The sequence below is a fragment of the Mesoplodon bidens genome, assembly GCF_964165515.1.
Source record: "Mesoplodon bidens genome assembly, chromosome: 14".
NCBI classification, from domain to species: Eukaryota; Metazoa; Chordata; class Mammalia; order Artiodactyla; family Ziphiidae; genus Mesoplodon; species Mesoplodon bidens.
Window position 1 is genome coordinate 27,113,520 of NC_138170.1, and position 17,978 is coordinate 27,131,497.

At 51.7% G+C, this 17,978-nt stretch overlaps 1 protein-coding gene across 5 annotated transcripts in view; it reads left to right on the plus strand.

Annotated features, from left to right (window-relative positions):
* SFXN5 (sideroflexin 5) overlaps positions 1 to 17,978 on the plus strand; it is a 116,459-nt gene that overhangs the window by 52,838 nt on the left and 45,643 nt on the right. For 4 of the 5 annotated variants that reach the window (XM_081253936.1, XM_081253939.1, XM_081253935.1 and 1 more), the window contains exons 7-9: positions 6,430 to 6,483; positions 7,493 to 7,549; positions 8,909 to 8,974. In XM_081253936.1, coding sequence (XP_081110062.1) covers positions 6,430 to 6,483; positions 7,493 to 7,549; positions 8,909 to 8,974 — 177 coding nt within the window. The remainder of the gene's footprint in view (positions 1 to 6,429; positions 6,484 to 7,492; positions 7,550 to 8,908; positions 8,975 to 17,978) is intronic. The other variant, XM_081253937.1, reaches the window with a different exon arrangement.

The window sequence follows — 17,978 nt, forward strand, 5'->3', positions numbered from 1 at the left end:
AGACCGGGAGCATCCTGTCAGTGAGTCCAGAGGCCTCGGGTTATGTCCAAACCAGATTTCTGTCTTGGGACATTTGGAGCTTGGACTCTACTCTGAACCCTCTCATTTTAACACTGCAGATGATCGTGTGGACTTAGAAACCCCATTTCTCCAAAAGTGCTGGTGTAAGTCAAGTCATCTCTGCGGGGAGGAAGGGTGGACCATGGAGGGTTCACTTATGTGAAGATTTGGCTGAGTCCCAGGGCCTTTCTGACACCTTCCAACCCTCCTCGTCCCAGACTTGGATACCAGTCATTTTGGCTTAATTTATACCATCCAAGAGTTGTTGCTCATTAAGCTGGAATTGACCAGTCAGGGACAAACATTCATTTGACAAAAGATATTTTCTTTAACTGGTTGGGATCCTTTAAATAGCAGCACCCCTAATGCACCGAAGTGTTACTTTTCAGATCATTAGCTATATAAATCAGAAGGTGGAGACAAAGTAGAAGGAAAAAACAGGCAAATTGTTGAATACTGGGGCCCATGGAAGGTCTTTTGAAAAGTAAGAGGAACATTTTAGAATTGAGTGAGTCAGTGTGGAGGAAAAGGGTATGATGCCAAAGGACTGTTGCTTTGCTAGCGAGGACTCCCAGGTATTTGAGAAGTGAATGTCATATGGTCTCACCCCTCTGAAGCTTCTGGAAGCTCTCAAAGAAGATAGAATTGAAACAGATATTTACTACTGAGATGAATACTTCAAAGAAGGCAGGCAGGGTGCTGAGAGAGCATATAATCTAACATCATGTTGAGGACCAGGGAAGGCTTCCTGGAGGAAGTGACAACTAAGCTGAAACCTGGAGGATGAGGAGGGATTAGCCAAATGGAGATGGGGTGGAGGGTGGGAGGACCAGTTATTTCTGCCATTATCTTGCTAAGCAAGGCAATTCTGTGCCCTGTGGTCTTCCCCTGACTTAAGTTTCACCACCCAGTTGTTTTGGCACACACCCTGTTTCCCCTCTGGATTTTTTTATACTTTTAAAATGTTTTCTTTTTCTTATCGCTTAAGTCACTTTCTTATGGGGTAGGGGGTTGCTCAGTTCTGAGTCCCAGTATCACATTGCACAGAATTGTGACCAGCGGCCTTGCTTCCTTGTCCTTGTCTTCAACTGTTCGTGTCCCACTTCTGGCCAAGCAGATTGAGATATTTGGTGGTGCCTCTGTCTCATGCTGAGACCTCATCTCTCTGCAGAGGTTAGAACACTCTGATCGCGGAGGCCTGAAGTGAAGGTGTGATTTTTCTTGTGAGTCAGTTGCCGTATGGGTACAATTGGCCCCATTCCTGATTCTGTCCTGAGACGAGGCTCAAACACAAACTTCCCTTCTTCCTGGACTAGCCAGGGAGGCCGCAGAGTTGGGCCAGTGGTCACCAGGTGGAGTGGGTAGATAAACTAGGCTGCTCAGGAACCAGTATCACTAGGGAAGATATAATTCAAGGTGCATTAGTAATGGTAAAGAATTTTTCTCAGGGAGGATAGCATATTCACTCTTCATATGTAGTAATCCCTGTATCAATCAGCTCTTGCTACTATAGTGCTGTGTAACAAACATCCACAAAATTTCAGTGGCAGCCATGAGCGTTCATTCTTAGGGATCGGCAGTTACCCAGGGTTTGGCTGATCTAGACTGGGCTTGACCGAGGCAGTTTTGCTTCTCACTGCAGGTCTGGGGTCAACTGGGAGTCAGCTCACCCAGGCTGGACTCTGCTCCTCACATCTTGTCCTCGGATGAGGGCACTAGTCAGGGCATGTCTCCTCTTGGCAATGTTAGGAGCACAGAGGGCCAGCAGAAACATATGAGGCCTCTGAGGCCTGGTCTTAGAACTGGCGCACTGCCACTTCCTCCCATATGCCATTGGCCAAAGCAAGTCATATGGCCAAGCAATACCAAGAGCATGGAAACAAATTCCTCCCCTGGCATGGGGATGGATGCAGGGAGGAGTGAAGAATTGGGACCAAAACTCAATCTGCCCCCTCTCCAAAGGCCAATAGCCTCATGCAATCAGACTTTAATAAAAGGACTAAGGAAGAGATGGGTGACGGTGGTCATTGTCACAATCCATCATGGATCTTTTCCCTAGCCGAGAATGAATTATGTTCTTAATAATGAATTAGCAATGTTCTTCCAGTGTGTGGTGTGGGCCCAGCTTTGTGCTGAGTGCTTTGGGGGACATCAGAGAGAAAAGCCCTAATTCTACCATCAGGAATTTACTGTCCTTTATGGGATAAGCCTTGTGTTCAAAGACAAGATTGGGGCTAAATGATGCTCAATTGTGAATGTAGACGGTGGAGTTCAGAGAAATGAGAGACCAGCAAAAGCTAGAAAAGAATGAGGTAGAAGGAAAGAAAGGAACGATACTAACATTTAACACCTAGTGAGCACGTGCTGCGTGCCAGACACTGTGCCAAATTCTTTCCACACCTTACTTCCTCTCTTGATCATCCAGAGAGGTACCAGCATTGTCCCCATTTAACAGATGAAGAAACAGAGGCACAAAGAACTCAAGTAACTTGTGTGTGGTCACACGGTGGGTAAATACTAGAACCAGGTTTTGAGTCCAGCTCCTCCCACCACCAGAGCCTGAGCGTTGATCATCAGGGCCCATGGCCGGCCACCCAAGGGGAAGGGGAATCAAAGGCAGACAGATGTGTGGAGAGGACAGCTGCCGGGGGTGGGAGCTGTGGAGGGGACCCCAGTCGTGTTATGAACTATAAATGGGAGCAAAGATAGGATGTGCGATTTGGCCGAGGTCCTGCAGCAAGATAGGGTGCAGGCTGGGCTGGGAATTCTGGCTGTTGGCTCTCCTTCTACGTTCCCTGGTCCCAGCCGCTTTCTGGGCTCTCTCCACCCGCCACGCGGCCACGCCTGAAGTGTCTCCTTGGAAGAGGTGCAATCCACTGGCATTGAAGCCGGCGGACTGGCTCCCTCTCTCTATTCATCTCTTTCCTCCTTTCCCCTGCCATGTTCTGGAAAGGGCAGCATGAGGGAATGTGGGCAGGTTGCACCAGAGATATACATCTGAGAACTGAAGGAACATTTATTTTTAATTTAGGCTTAAAAAGAAAAAAGGAAATTATAAAATATCTGCTCTTGCTCCTGGGATTGTGCAGATGGTGCTGCGTGTTGCCTAATAGGGAATGGGGCTGGCACCTGCGTGCTCGTGGCCCCACCAGCCTGACTGTAGGACCTGGAAGGCAGGATCCCTGTTCCTCTTGCCTCAGCCTCAGATGGCTCCCTGGGACCCCGTTTGGCCAACGTGGCATGGTGGTCCGCTGCCTTCTCACCTCACCCTCCCCGGACTCCTGTCTGCTGATTTCCTGAATGTCCTCCTTCAATGAAGCCAGCCTCTCAGCTGTTCCTGCTCCCATGAGCACACACATGCACACCTCAGCTCCATCCTGTCACCCCCTTTGGCAGATAGCCAGACCTCTCCCTTCCTGAACTCCTGCTTGGATGTTAGCATTTATCAGTTTGACACACATCCAGATACCTGTTTAAACCATCTTGTCATTTTCATGCCCAGGAGTTATAAAGGACATTCTCATACATTTTCCTGTTTGGTCCTTGTGTTTATTGTGGTTAGATGCTATATATTCCTCTCTTCTGGTAATCTCCACTGGGAGCAGTATGGGACTCAGTGCATAGAAGATGTTCGAAAATGGGCATAGAATGTGACTCTTCTTTTGTATTCAGACAGGTGATCTGGAGAAGGGGCCCCTAAAATCAGAGAGTTGGGGCCCCCAAGCCAGGAATCAGGAAACCTGACTCTTTCTCTAGCTTGCTTTAAAGCCTTGGGCAGATCATTGAATTTCTCTAAGTCTCTGTTGCCCCATTTGCAAAATATAGAAAGTAATCTCTATTTTGTCTGAGCCCCAGGGTTATTTTTTTTAGGGCATTATCATTTCTCTTTTTTTTTTTAACATCTTTATTGAAGTATAATTGCTTTACAATGGTGTGTTAGTTTCTGCTTTATAACAAAGTGAATCAGCCCCGGAGTTATAATGAGGATCATGGCAAATGACATAAGGAGAAGTGCTTAGCAAAATCAATCAATCAATTCATCTCTTTAAGAAAGCATGCGGAGTCAGAGGTGCCCAGCACGGACATCAGGCCCGTGTTTGGGCAGAAGTTAGGGACAGGAGGCTGGTCAGGTTGGCCAGCAAGGTGAAAAACTCACTGGTTACACTTTGTGTGTGTGTGTATTGCATAGCCTGGGTATTAGTTTGGTTTAGTTTAGGGCTACGGTTTGTTCTGAAAAAAACTTGATATCAGATAAAAAAATGCATGCCACAAGAAAAAACAAGTAAGATGACCTGGCCTGGGCATCTTGACAGTCGGTGCAAAGAGGGACACAGTTGAATGCCCAGTGTTTGCAAGACAGATGCAAACCAGATGTTCAGAAGTATAAATTTCTGATCCTGAGATCAGAAAAATTTCCTCCACATGCATTCATAATGGGGTCCAACGTAATGAGCAGTGAGTGTCCTGGACAACAGCTGTCTGGTAAATACGAGTCCCATGGGCCACATCTTATGACGGTCCTGGTGAGCCAAGCACAGTTCAGGGGGTGCAAAGGGGATTGAGGGGGAGAATACAATGTAGTTCATAACACACCAGTGTTATATAAACCAACGGATTAGGGGGAATGATGTGCTGAGTTCCCAACAGTGGAAAACAGCTTTTATATCCTCAGGCTTTGTGAGGCAGTCAGACATGCACATGTGTATACATCCCTGCGCATGCATGCAAGGCACACACACAAATTCACACCTACACACTCACCAGCTCATGCTATCTGTTCCCAGATTTAGGCCTCTCTAGGCTCAGCTTCCTCTCTATGGTCTGGCTCCTGACTGGGGCACTAGGACGAGGCCCTGGGTCCCCTGGGGTTACTTCTTGGCAGGACTGGTGGGAAAATTCCCTTTAGAGACGATGGGACCATCTGTATTGACTTCACACCTACTACCTGGAACCTGAGAATAGAATTTAAACTGAGACAGGACCTCCAAGGTCAACCTGTTCGCTCTATAGGAGAGAAAGCTAGAACCCCAAAGGGGCATGTCTTCTGCTGGAGATCACACAGGGATGGAGCCTAGGCTAAGACCCAAGGTCTCCTGACTCTCACTCCAGCACTCTAAGCTGTCATTGCAAAGAAAAATCAAGTTGGGATCTTATTTTGGGGAGAAAAGTATCATAAGGTAATTCTTCATTGGACTATGGAATTAATTTACATTATGTAATTTTATTCAAACTGATATGGGCCAATAAATATAACTGTGTGTGCGTGTTTGCTGTTTTAAAACATTTTAATGTTTAAAACATGATTTACTAATGCTGCTAAGGATGTCTAGAATTTGATTTACTGCATAGAATTGAATGTTTACACATTCCTTACAGAAATTCTTGCCAAAGAGCCATTTTATGTACAAGAATAATAAATAAGTCAATATGTGGATGGCTGTGCACATTTTTTCCATATACAGCAGCACTTGGTAGATGTTATTTTGCACACAAGCACTCAAAAGGTAAATTTGAGAGACACACATGGATCCCCGAAGTCTAAGTTTTGGTCAGTGTCAAGATCAGGCAATTCATCTTGACTTAAACCAAAAAAACCAAAGTCACTGAGTCTAGGTCTTAGGTGATATTTGGGCTTTGGGACTGATGGATCCACACTTATGTAACCAGACTTGGTCATATGTGTGTATTTGTTCATTCATTCGCACATTCAACAAATACTTATTAGACATCTATGTTTCATTCAATAGCTTAAACATAGTGTAGGTGTTGCTTCATGGGGGCCCAGAGATAGTATATAAATTTCCCTACTAGTCTTTGTAAAGCACTTAAGGCCTTTGAAATGATTCTTATTGAATCCTCACAAAAATCCTATTGGATGGCTAGGGTGTGAAGGAGCCAGGTTAGCTGGGTGGAAGTAAAGGCGTTCCTTTTGTTTGCTGATTTGTTTTTATTGTTCCCCTGCCCACCAATTACAAAAATATGCATGTCCACTGTTAAAAAGAACACAGAAATATTCAAGAAGAATGTGAGAAAGTACCATGTTACCTGACCTCCAGGGATGTCTACCTGCTGTGCTACAGATTTTTTCATGCCTGGAGATATGTATATGTATGTGTGTTTGTGTATGTGGATATATCTGGTGAGATTTCTTTTTCTTTATAAAAATGGGATTATGTTGTCATATAATTCTGCAACCAGGTTTTTTCATCGTACATCATCTCACTGTGGGCAGTAGTTTGAATATACTTATCATACACATCAGTTTGTACAGATCCAGCTCACTTTTGTTTGTGGCTGTGTCATTTTTCTTTGCAAAAGCGTAGGGCATTTCTTTTGCCTTCTTCAGCCTTTTCTCTCTCTCTCTCATAGGTGGTTGGTCTTCTCTTGCCCAATCAGACATTGGCGTCCACTGTCTTCTGGCAGGTAACAGTTTCCCTGCAAGCAGAGGGCTCCTGAAGGGGGCACCCAACAAGGGCTGGTTGGAACAACCTGTCCCAGTGTCTCCTCTCCATCCAGGCCCCTCGGGGAAGTCACCCCACTTCCTACTCCTCCCTAACCCAGAAGCCACTGGGAGAAACCCCAGGACTTCGGGCCCGCAGCCCAAGTCTTGGGCCATTATAGGTGCTCTGACTTTTGCACAGAGGTGATGAGGGCTGGCGGGTGCCCTCACCTGGATGCTTGTCCCATGGCCAGTGACCTTGAGCCCTACAGCCTCATTTTGACATCAGCCTTACCCAAATCTGTGGGGAAGGTAATCCACCCCGAACTCCAAGGTAGTGAGGTGGGTGAAAAAGCATCACAGACCCTGGTCTCTGCCCTTGGAGACAGTCTGGGGCATGGCTCTCTGAAAACAGTAGAAGCTCCGTATGTATCTGTGTAGAGAGAGAGGGGCAGGAAGCAAAACCTGTCTGTCTTCAGGAGAAAATGTCAGAGTCTTCCTGAAAAAAAAAAGCTCCTAATAATGTCTGTGTCTGGGCTCTGCGGGTGGTGTAGGGGGCTGGGCTGGGGTATTTTGAAGGAGGCTCAGAGCTGTCGGGCATTCCAGGGGCTTAAGTGTCCACCTTCTGTCCAGTCATTAATATAAAGAGGGTGATGCGGCAAAGGCAGTGGGGCCCATTTGGGGCAGTGAACACCAGAATTTTGGGAGAGGTGGCCATCTCTGGACTGAGATGGGTAGCTGGCCTGGGTGGGACCGGTGTCTTGGTCTGCCAGGAAGTGAGGGGTTTCCCAGGACCGGGGCCTTTCAGTGCTAAAACTTCACCGTCCTGGCGAACCAGGATGGTTGCTCACGCTAACTCAGGGGATGGATGGAACTACCGTGAACTAGACACCTGTGTCTTTCTGGAGGGGTGTGGCCTCCCAGCTCCAGGTCTGCTTCCAGGGAGGTGACCACACCTTTCCTGACTTCTCCTCTCCCCCCATTGCCTTTCAGTGGCTGAACCAGAGCCACAACGCTTGTGTCAACTATGCAAACCGGAACGCTACGAAGGTGAGCATCGCAGACCACCACCCGGTGTCAGGCTTCAGGCTGGGGTGACCCTCTCCCTCCCTACAGTGTGGCATGCCACCATCAGGGCTTCTCCTCTGGGTTTTACTGCCAGGCCTTCAGGAGGGGCCCTGCTGGGGAGGGGCTGCTCACGTGAAGTGACGAAGGCCCAGAACGTGGGAGTGTGGCACACGCGGCCAAAGGGATGAGCTCCGCTGGCTTCAGAATTCTCCTTGGGCAGCGCTTATACCCAGATCTTGGATCAGGACAGCATCAGCCACGTGCGGACTGACTTCCTCTAAACTTCCTCCAAGCTTGCCTGGAAGCTGCCTCAGTGCCCCAGGATTGTCAGCTGCAAAGCTAAAGCGCTGCTCTTGAGGCTGAGGGGTCTGAGAGGACTGGCACGTCCTCCCCAAAGTCCCCTGCACTCCTGGGACGAGCTCACATTGGAGGTCCAGCCACCCTTCTCTTGTCTAGGAAGGGGCTGGGTGCCTGCTTCGCTGGCAAGGCTGCCTTTCCCCTTGGTCCATTCTCCCACATTTCTGTCCAAAGGCAGCAGAGGATAGGAATCTAGTTCTCCTTGGGGGGCTGTCAGTTTGGGGAGGAGAGGGTCTGGACATTTATAACTTTGGTGGGGAGTGATAGGGGAGCTATGAGCTGTCCTGGATGGTAGGAACTTCAGGGCCTGATACTCTGAGGACCTTCCCCCTCCTCCCATCTAAACCTTCGACCCATGCCTTGCTCATATGCTTCGCACGCGGACATCTCTGCTTAGATGGCTCCCATTCACCTTAAACCAAATACCTCCAGAATTACTGTCGTAGTTCCTCAGCTCTTCCTTAATTTTTTGTGTTGCAACTTGGGATCCATTTTCCCGTAGAAATATTTAGCAACTGTCTCTTACTGGCCTGGAAGCCCTGCATGGCTGACCAGGCCTGTGAGAGCCAGCCAGGCTATGGCCACCTTGACACTGCCATGTCCCCCGAGAAAATGGTCTGGGTGCCAGACAGCCCACTTGCAACATTTAGCCTTCCTAAACTGGATCTGCTCGCCCCAGCCGTAAACGGCCCACTTTGGCCCTTGCTATTTTCTACCCGCAGCCAGCAGTGTCTGCCAAGGGCCTTTCTGGAGCAGGGCAGGAGGCCCTTCGGCATCTCCCCGGACATAGCTGCCCTGTGTTTCCGTGTGCGGAGCTGCGTTGAGGGAGGCCTTGATCCCTTTGGCTTCCAGAGGCCTTCCTCCTTGCCTGCCCCTCCAGGCTGGGGGGCAGGATTGCCTCTTGCTGGTTGGGGCCGTTTGCAAGGGTGGAGGGTGGGAGCTTGGGACACCCAGGGGACCTGAAATGCTGTCTCTGTCTTCCAGCCTTCACCTGCATCCAAGTTCATCCAGGGCTACCTGGGAGCTGTCATCAGTGCCGTCTCCATCGCTGTGAGTAACCCCACACTCCCCGCCCCCTGGGCGTCCTCTCCATCCTGCTGCTCTGTGACTGCCCCACTCAGCATCTCGGGCCAGACCTTATCTGAGGGTCAGGGCTGGGCAAGGGGCATGGGAGACAGGGTTTCTGGGTGGGGGCCATCAGGGCCGTCTTCGTAGGCGGAGAAGAGTAGACCCTGGTGACGCTTTCACAGAGGGGGAGCACAGGCCAGTGCTCCAGGTCTGGGAGAGCAGGCGGGGAGGTGAGGCAGTGCCCGTGGGCCACGTGAAGGGCTGCACACTCCAGCTGGGGGCAGGATGTCTGCCTAGAGGGGCCCGTGTTTACCCGGCACCCTCCTCAGAGGAGCTGGTCTTCATGCAGCCGATGCAGGAGTGGAGGGGCTCTTGATCCATCCCCAAGGTTGACCCAAATGTCAGCTCCCCTTTGCCCTTTGCCTGAGTTCCCTGGGTCCCCTCTTGGTGGCCTCAGTCATGTGGTCACAGGTCTAAGCCTTCCCGGAGTCCTGTGAATTCCTCAAGACAGGGGCAATAGGCTCATTTTGAATCCCACAGGGTTTTGAGAATATAGCAGCTACTAAGTAGGGGAGGTTTATAGACTGACTGTGTGAGGGTGTAAGGATGTATCCCAGGTGACACAGCAAGGGGCCTGGGCCAGAGCCAGAGTAGAAGCCCAAGCTCCCGAGACCTTGGCATGTTCATCCCACCCTGTACCTCCATCTGGTCCTCTCTCCATCCTGGCTGGGTGGTCTCCTATAGCCCATTCCAGAGGTCAAAAGTCGCCTCACAACTTCATTACACGATCAATACATGTAATTGGTAAGAAAAGTAATTAGGAAATATAAATTAAAAAAACATTCACATATAATAAAAAATTCACATCTAATAATCTTTTTGTAAAACACACTTTCTCATCTTTCCCATATCATTAAATAAATGTTGTAGTTGTTCACGCCTGTGTACTAACCCATTGTACCTACTGTGTACCATCATTTATTTCACTGCTCTCCTAAGACAGGGATTTGGGGTTGTTCTGAGATGGCCTCATTTACTCTGCTCCCATGTGGACCAGATTCACCTCCAAACAGCTGTTAGGTGTGGGGGGGTCCCCACTTCATGCCCAAGATCACTCTCCTTCCCTGAATCCTTATGTCTTACCCCAAGCATGAAGCCAGAATTACCAAATCTATTTAGATCGCTCATCAAGAGACTGCTGGGCTTCCCTGGTGGCGCAGTGGTTGGGAGTCCGCCTGCCGATGCAGGGGACACAGGTTCGTGCCCCGGTCCGGGAGGATCCCACATGCCACGGAGCGGCTGGGCCCGTGAGCCATGGCCGCTGAGCCTGCGCGTCCGGAGCCTGTGCTCCGCAACGGGAGAGGCCACAACAGTGAGAGGCCTGCGTACCGCACAAAAAAAAAAAAAAAAAAGAGAGAGACTGCTAACCCCACCCTGGTGGTCCTGCAACCCAGCATGAGACTTTATTTGAGGGTCATACAAACTGGGGATCTCTGATTCTGGGGGGTTGCTGGCCAGCGTCAGGGGCTCTTGTGAGAGAGGAGAAAGGCTCTGTCACCTCCTTCCTGCTCCTTATGGCAAGAGGAGCCCATCACTTTGCCTAGTTTAGCAGCTTGAAAATCCCATGTTCCTTCTTTGAGATTTAAGGGACCGTGTGGAGGAGCTGGGAGGGGGAAGGCCCACGGGGAGAATCCCGAGCGGCCTTGGCTCGGACGGGCTTGAGTGGAGGGCATGACTGTCCTGCTGGGACATCCTCCTCCTGAAGGCCTGGGGCTGCGGGGACACGGCTTCCTCCCAGGGCTCCGGGCTCTCTGCCTCCGCAGTCCTCACCGTCCCACCCTTGAGGTCCTCAGTCATTCCATCCCAACTGCTTCATAAGGCCAGAACCAGCCCAGATTGTGGGTTGGGGGTTCTGATGCCCAAGCTTCAGAGTTACTGGGGGCTGGGGGCCCTCCAGGGCTCTCAGAGCCACGGTCTTTCCCGCAGGGACGGGGACTCACGCTGGGCTGTCATGGCCCCCAGGGTGTGTGCCTTGCTGGGGACAACCTCCTTCCCCCTCCCCACCTAGCTGCAGAGCCCTTCCAGGAGGTGTTTCCCCCACCATGCCAGCCCCAAGTCTTAGAAGCTTCTGTCCTTCTCATGCACTCACTCCGTTACGCCCCATGTCCTGTCCACTCATTGTTCTACTGGATTTCAAGTTAACCAGGGACAGGCCCTGTGTCTTCTCCCCCACGGAGGAGGGTGCGGAGCAGTGCTCCATAAATACTTGTTAATTAGGTTGCTGATCGATTGCTGGCCTCAGGAGGCCCCTCTGCGCTCCATCCGCCAGGGGCTGCGTCCCTCTGCCTGACGTCTGCGCACAGTAAGGGTCTAACTCCGGCAGATGGAGTGGAGTTTCTGACTTGGAAAATTTGCAGCTTGCTTGCTTTTCTTTTGTGTGTGTAAATCACAAAACCTCCAAAGAAAGAGGCTTTATTTTATTTTCCTTTGCCTTGTTCTCTGGAAGCCCAGGCCCTGCGGCCTCATTAACTGATCTCTGCTTCAGTTAGTGACAAATCCCACCCCCAGGGTGAGCCTGTTAGGAGGAGATGACCTGCAAACAAGTGTCACGGCCCCAGTGGTTGGCCCAGTTCTGGTATTAATTAAAATGAGTCCCTACAAGCAGGTGGCGTGGATGGGGGCTGACAGGCCAAGGGCAGATCCCAGGGATTGAGGACCCGCTGGAGTAGAGGCCAGGCCCTGGGAGTCCAACCTCTTCTCCGGACCCAGGAGAGCCCTTTCCCCTCTCAAAAGAGCCCCTGACCTTGGGCAGCAGCCCCAAGAGTCAGGGATCCCTAGTGTGCACCCCTAACTGCAGGCTCATGCTGGTAGCAGGACCACCGGCAGGGGGTTAGCAGCCTTTTGGTGAACCCTCTAAATAGATCTGGCAAAGTCTGGTTTCTTGCTCGGGAATAAAAAAGAAATTTCGTCTTAAGTTATTTTTGACATCTAGCAGTTTGCTGTCTTTTAACAAAGGAAGTTCTGTCAGCGCTTGCTGTGCTTTGGTTCGGGCTTTTGTGTTGAGCACTTCTGTGGTCAACCCCGCTGAGCCCTGACTACCAGAGGGAGACCCATTCTCTCCCTTCAGGGGTGCAAGCGTGCCGGGCCCTTTGCAGGTGCTGGGGAGTCGCACAGACTGGTGTGTCCTTCAAGATGCCAAGAGGGGTAGCTGAGGAAGCTCTGTGGTGTCACCAGAATTATGATGAGGTGACTTGGGTGAGGGGGGACCCAGGGGAGCGCCCCCTAATTCACACAGGGCTGACTCTTAGAAGACAGACTGGAGAGAAGCGAAGGCAGGGTCCGGTGCTCCAGAAAGAGGGCACAGCACACAAAGAGGCACGCAGGAGAAGGAGAGCATGACAGATTCCGGAAGCTGTCAGAAAGTGAGTGTGGCTGCCGTACCAGGAGTGATGTTGACCGGGTGACGCGGAAGCGGGAGGGGGCGGGGTAGTGGGGGCTGGTCATGAGTCATCATGGGTGCCTTGTCAGGAGTTAGGAGAGCCATGCCAGGATCCCTGCCTGGGCTCAGGGACCCCAGGGTGTTGCAGGGGGTACAGGCAAAGAGGGCTGGGGGGAAAGTCGTGGGGTGGTGGCTGGCCCAGCAGATGGACCACCCTTGTGGACACGGGGTCCTGGATGAGAGTGGACTTGGGGCTGGAGAGGAAGGCTCAGGGCTAAAGTCCCACATGAACGGTCAGGAGCTGGATGGTGGAGCCAGAGTATGAGAGTTGCATCCTCAGACACTTCACCTTCAGCCAGGTCCACACTGGCTGAAGACTTGCCCTGTTGGAGAAATGCTGACCTCTATTCTTAAAGGGCCTGCACCCTGGAGGGTCCTTTCTGTATAGGATGCAGTGACTGTGTGTTACCCTAGACAGCAGGGCACAAGGAGGTATCCCAGGGGATCCCTGGGCTGAACCCCTCCCCCTCCCAGCTCCCATTGCTTACTGGAGCTCCATGTCCCTGTGATAGTCAGGCTGGCAAGTAATCATAATGGCTAACACTTGCGGAGTGCCTACAATGTGCCAGGCACCGTTTAGATGTCCATCTCCTAAGGCACACCCTGAGCTACACCCTCAAGCACAGAGTGAGCCAGGTGCAGTCTTTCAGAAAGCCCAGGAACCAAGTACGGAGGTGGGTGGAAGTGCAACCCCTCGTTACTCTTAAAGGGCCCCTCAAAAATGTTCTCCCGGTCCCCACTGTTCTCAGGGTACCTGGGAGGGACTTGTCTACCAGGGTGCATGGTAACAGTTCCTCCAGCTGGAAGCCAAGAACACTGCTTGGCTTTTCCCACCTTCTCACGCCACAGGGGAGCAGGAAGAAAAATGTGTCCTTTGTCAGCAGAATAGTGTCTGATTAAGCCAGCTCTATCACTGACTTCACCTCTGTGCCTCAGCGTCCTCATTGGTGTCCTCACCTGGTGTCTTCTGTGGTCCAGGGTGTAGCTCATGGTGCCTCCGTGGTCCAGGGTGTAGCTCAGGGTGTCCTCCCTGATCCAGGGTGTAGCTCAGGCCCAGCTCTTCTTCTCTGAGCCTGATGGAGGTAGGAGGTCAACAGCCTGAGAATCCAGACCAGACTGTTGTCTCACTGCTTTCACTCTGTGGGGCTTCCAGGTTGGAGGGCCCATGGTATGGACCCTGTATCAGAACCTGAAGTGTTCCAGAAGCCTGCAGATGGTGATGCTGGCAGTGGCAATCTGATGCAAATATCGGCTTCACATCTATTCTGGGGAGGACAAGTTGTTGTCCCTTCCTAGATGGAAGGGGTCTGATGTAACTGGCTTTCTAGCAGGTGGCCAGCAGGTTCCTGTGGGGAATGGTTCAGGGGTCAGTGTTGGTCACTATTGCTAGCAGAGAAGCCACACAGCTGCAGCTGGAGCTGAGTGGTGTGTGAACCTGTGCATAACTCTGTCCTGGCTACCTTGGCCCTTTGCTCTTGAACCAGTTGCCAGGTGACAGTCTGGTTGGGGTTGCAGGACTGTTGACCTCCATAGAGGGTCGGGGTCCACTGGTTGTTACCAAGAGTTTATTCTACAACACACGCCCTCTGGTGGGCATTTTTGGTACCTCACAGATTTCTTGACCTGCCCCAGCCCTTGCTCCACCAGGGCCCACAAAAATCCCTGACCACATAGTTATATTATTATCCACCACCCAAGAGTAGACCCTAAATTCTGACCTCATGCCATCCCTCCTTTCAGACATGCCCCTTCCATTGTTCTCCGGGGCCCCTTGGACCCCCTTATGGCAGGTGCCAGGAGAGTCTGCAAAGCCAGCTGCAGACAACCTGATATTTCATGCTTCTGAAGCCTGCTGAGTCCCCCTCCCTTCTTACCTGGCTGCGTCCTACTCTGCCTTAGGGCTCAGTTGGGCATCCCTTTTCTCAGAAGCCTTCACAGCCCTGGGGGCTGCCCCCTCAAGGCCCCTCCTCCTGGCAGAGTGGGTGAGCCATATGCTCTGGTGACCTTAGACCTGTGCATGCAGCATCTAGCCCCAGAGAGCTGTGCTTGCTGAGGTGGACAGCAGCGGCTACATAAGGTGTCTCCGTCAGGGCCCTTTTTTTTCTGCCTCAGAAATCAATCACTTGACTTATCTAGAAACATTTATTAGGCACCTACTCATTTCACCAGGCACCAGAAATTCTGTGAGGAATAAGAGAGTATACACGGTCCTTGTGCCCAGCACTTAGAGCCTATTGGGAGAGATGGATATTTAGTAAAGAGTCCACAGGTAAAAATACTTCTGTGCAATTCTGTTTCTCATAATATACATGTGTTACTTTGATTCCCAACATTTTAAGAAGTACATGAATATACTTAGGGAATGTGATAGGTACATGGAAGGAAGAGTTCCAGGTTCTGTGAGAGGCTGCAAAAGGAGAGCCCCGAGTGAAGAGGAGGCCTCTTTGAGGGCTTGATGTTCAAGCTGAAAGGTGAGGAAGCCAAGGGACAGCAGGGCTTGAGAGAGAGGGAGGGAGGGAAGGAGAGAGGGAACTGGCTCGTTGGAGAGGCAGGGCGGCGGCAAGGTGGCTGGAGCCTTGCAAGCATGGCCTGGAGGTCATGCAGGGCCCTGCAGGTCTTAAGTGCAGTGAAGCCACTGAAAGACTAATGCACGTTGGTATCCAGTTTTGGAAGTCCACTCTGGCTGCTGTGGATTATACAGGGGATTAGAGGGGTCAGGGGTGCGAGTAGGGAGCCCAGTTAGGATGTGGGCAGCTGTCCAGGGAGAAGTGATGGGTGCTTAAGCTAAGTGGTAGGAGCAGAGAGAGAGAAGTAGCTGCATTCAAGACACCGAACAGATAGAACAGGGAGCTCTGCCCCGTGGGCTGGATGTGGGGTGGCAGAGACTCCTGTCCAGGTAGACTTCTAGGTTTCTGGCTTGAGGAGCTGAGCTGGGAATGGGAGAGGCAGACCGGGTGTGGGTGAGGAGAAAGATAACCTTCATTTGTGGTGTGTGCAGGTGGAGTGCCTGAAGTCCATCGAGACAGAGGCATCCCGCAGGAGACCAGATATGTGGGCTGGAGTGGAGGACACAGCCTGGGTGATGCAGGCATTGCCCCAATCCCGTCTGAGGTCTCCTCTCAGGCCTTGCAGAAGCTAGGCTGGTGTTGGCCTGGAAGGACCTTCATACTCAAGGAGACAGTTTAGCACATGACACTGAAGGTCTTGTGACATGGAGCTCCCACCCCACCCCAATTCTTGGTACTGGTCAGCACTTACCTCCACCACAGCGGATGGCCAGGGAGCCAGTCCTCCCTCCTGTTCCTCTGACCTTCTCAGCTGCCCATGGCAAATTTACCCCCCTGGGAGCCAGAGCTTGGAGAGAGGTAGCCAGAGAATGTCCACTGCTTCCTCCGGCCAAGTCTGATGTCCCATGGGTCCTGGGCTCTGGCTTCTCCCAGGACCCCTGTCTGCTGGCCACATGGGGAATTCTTATGCGAAATCTGCACCCCGTTTGTGTTCCTTTCCACCAAAATACAGCCCCTGTTTGGTTAATTTCTATTTTGTGGCTTATCTGGAAGCTGTTAAAACAGACCCCGGGGGACCCTCAGCAGTGATTGTTCCATATCTCATTATCTTTCCTGAACCCGATTGTTAGCTCAGATTTTTCTGATCGCTAGCTGCTGTTCGTGATGAGTTGTGTGCCATTAATGCCAGCTGGTTCCCTTAAACAGGACCCACCATGCCAGGGAAAGTGAGCTGGCATTCAGAGCCACCAGCCACTTGGCTTTTTAATTTTAATGGGCTCCACCAAATGTTCCAGGCCAAAGGGTCCCCAAGGAACCAGAAGAGACAGGCTCCCAACCCAGTCAGCAGCCCACCCTGGTTTCTTCCCAGGCTGTGGCCATCCTAGCTGTTGGGACAGTAAGGTCTGGATTGGGGGCCTCCTCTGTATTCATGCCTTCTTGCCACCAGGCACATCCTTGGTGAGTGGACGGCGTGACCTCACTGGCTCCTAGCGAGCTTGCAGCCACACATGTGCCTGGGCCTTCTCCCTACTTTGCTGGTCCCAGCCCCTTCCCACATGCTCAGGCATGTGGGCTGTGCACTTAGAAAAGTGTGTGTGCCTCACTAAATCTCACCCGTCCATGTTGGGGAGACCCTGGTGGCTTCAGGGAAGGGGAGGCCAGAAGAGACCTGGGACCCAAGAATTGTTTTTCTCTTCTTTCCTCCTCCCTAGCCTGGGCTCCCACCTGGGGTGGGGGAGACAGGCTGGGTCATCACTCTGGACTGTGCCAATCCTAGCCGGTGGGAAGAACAGCCAGCCAAGGAGGGGAAGGCTTGAGGGCACTGGGCATGTCTGAGTGTTTGCTACAACCAATGACCGCTATTCCTTCCTGCCCTCCCACCACCTCCCAGCCTGGCCTGCCCTCAAGAGGCTGCCAGGGAAGGGTTCCAGCTCCCTGTTCGCTTCTCAGAGGACTCCTGCTTCCCATTCCTCCAGCACTTCCTGCATCTTTCCAAACAAATGTGGAGGGTTTTGAACCCAGACCTTCTATATTCTAGCTGCCGAGGGCAGAGGTGGCTCAAGACCCCTGTTTTCTCTGCCGGGAGCTGCCTTCCAGGCATCTGGGCCCCAGCCCCAGGCTTGTCTTTTCAGGGAGGCTTTTGCTTTGCAAACAGCCAGTTTTAAATGGCTTGTAGTAATTTTTAAAAATGGCCTGTCAGACGTTCCTCACTGAGATGGAAGACAGTTGGAAAGTAAATAGCACAGTGGCTAAGAGCAAGGCTTTGGAATTTGCAGACCCTGGGTTTGAATCCTAGTTTCACCTGCCTCATAATAGTGTCTGTCCTTGGGCAAAGTTACTTAACCTATCTGAACCTGTCTGAACTTCTCTGAATCTGTTAAAAGGGGCAACACGCCCTATCTATAAGCCTGGTAGTGGGGATTTAATTAAGATGTTTCACGCGGTGTGCCCAGCACTTGGCCTGGTATCTCCGCATGCCCCTTTCCTCTTCCTCACGGCTAACGCCCGCCTGTGTGTCCTCTGGCCTCCCTCCACGATGGCACCTTGTAGGAACATATTCCCTGGTATTTTGGGGGATTGGGGGAACCATTTCTGAGTCACAGAGGTAGTCACTTGCTGCTGAAAGTGGGGAGACCTGGCCTTGGTGAGTTCCATCTGAGCAGCAGGGGCATCCTGGGAGCAGGGCCCAGGGTGGGTGGGCAGCACCCTCCAGCCTGCCCCCGCCTTCCACTGAAGTGTGTCCAAGCTGCCGCACGTCTCTGTGCCTCCCTGCCTCCCCTTGATCAGGAAGAGAGGATAAGAATTTGACTCTGACCACCAGCTTGGGGCTTCAAATGGTGGCCAGGCACCTGAGGGCCCAGGCCGGCTTTGCCTGGCAGCACTCTGGCTCCACGGGGTCCTGGACTGCCCAGGGGCTGGTGGGCTGGCACTTCTTATCTTCCCAGGCCTCACAGTTACGGCTTGGGCTGGGCCATTCGTG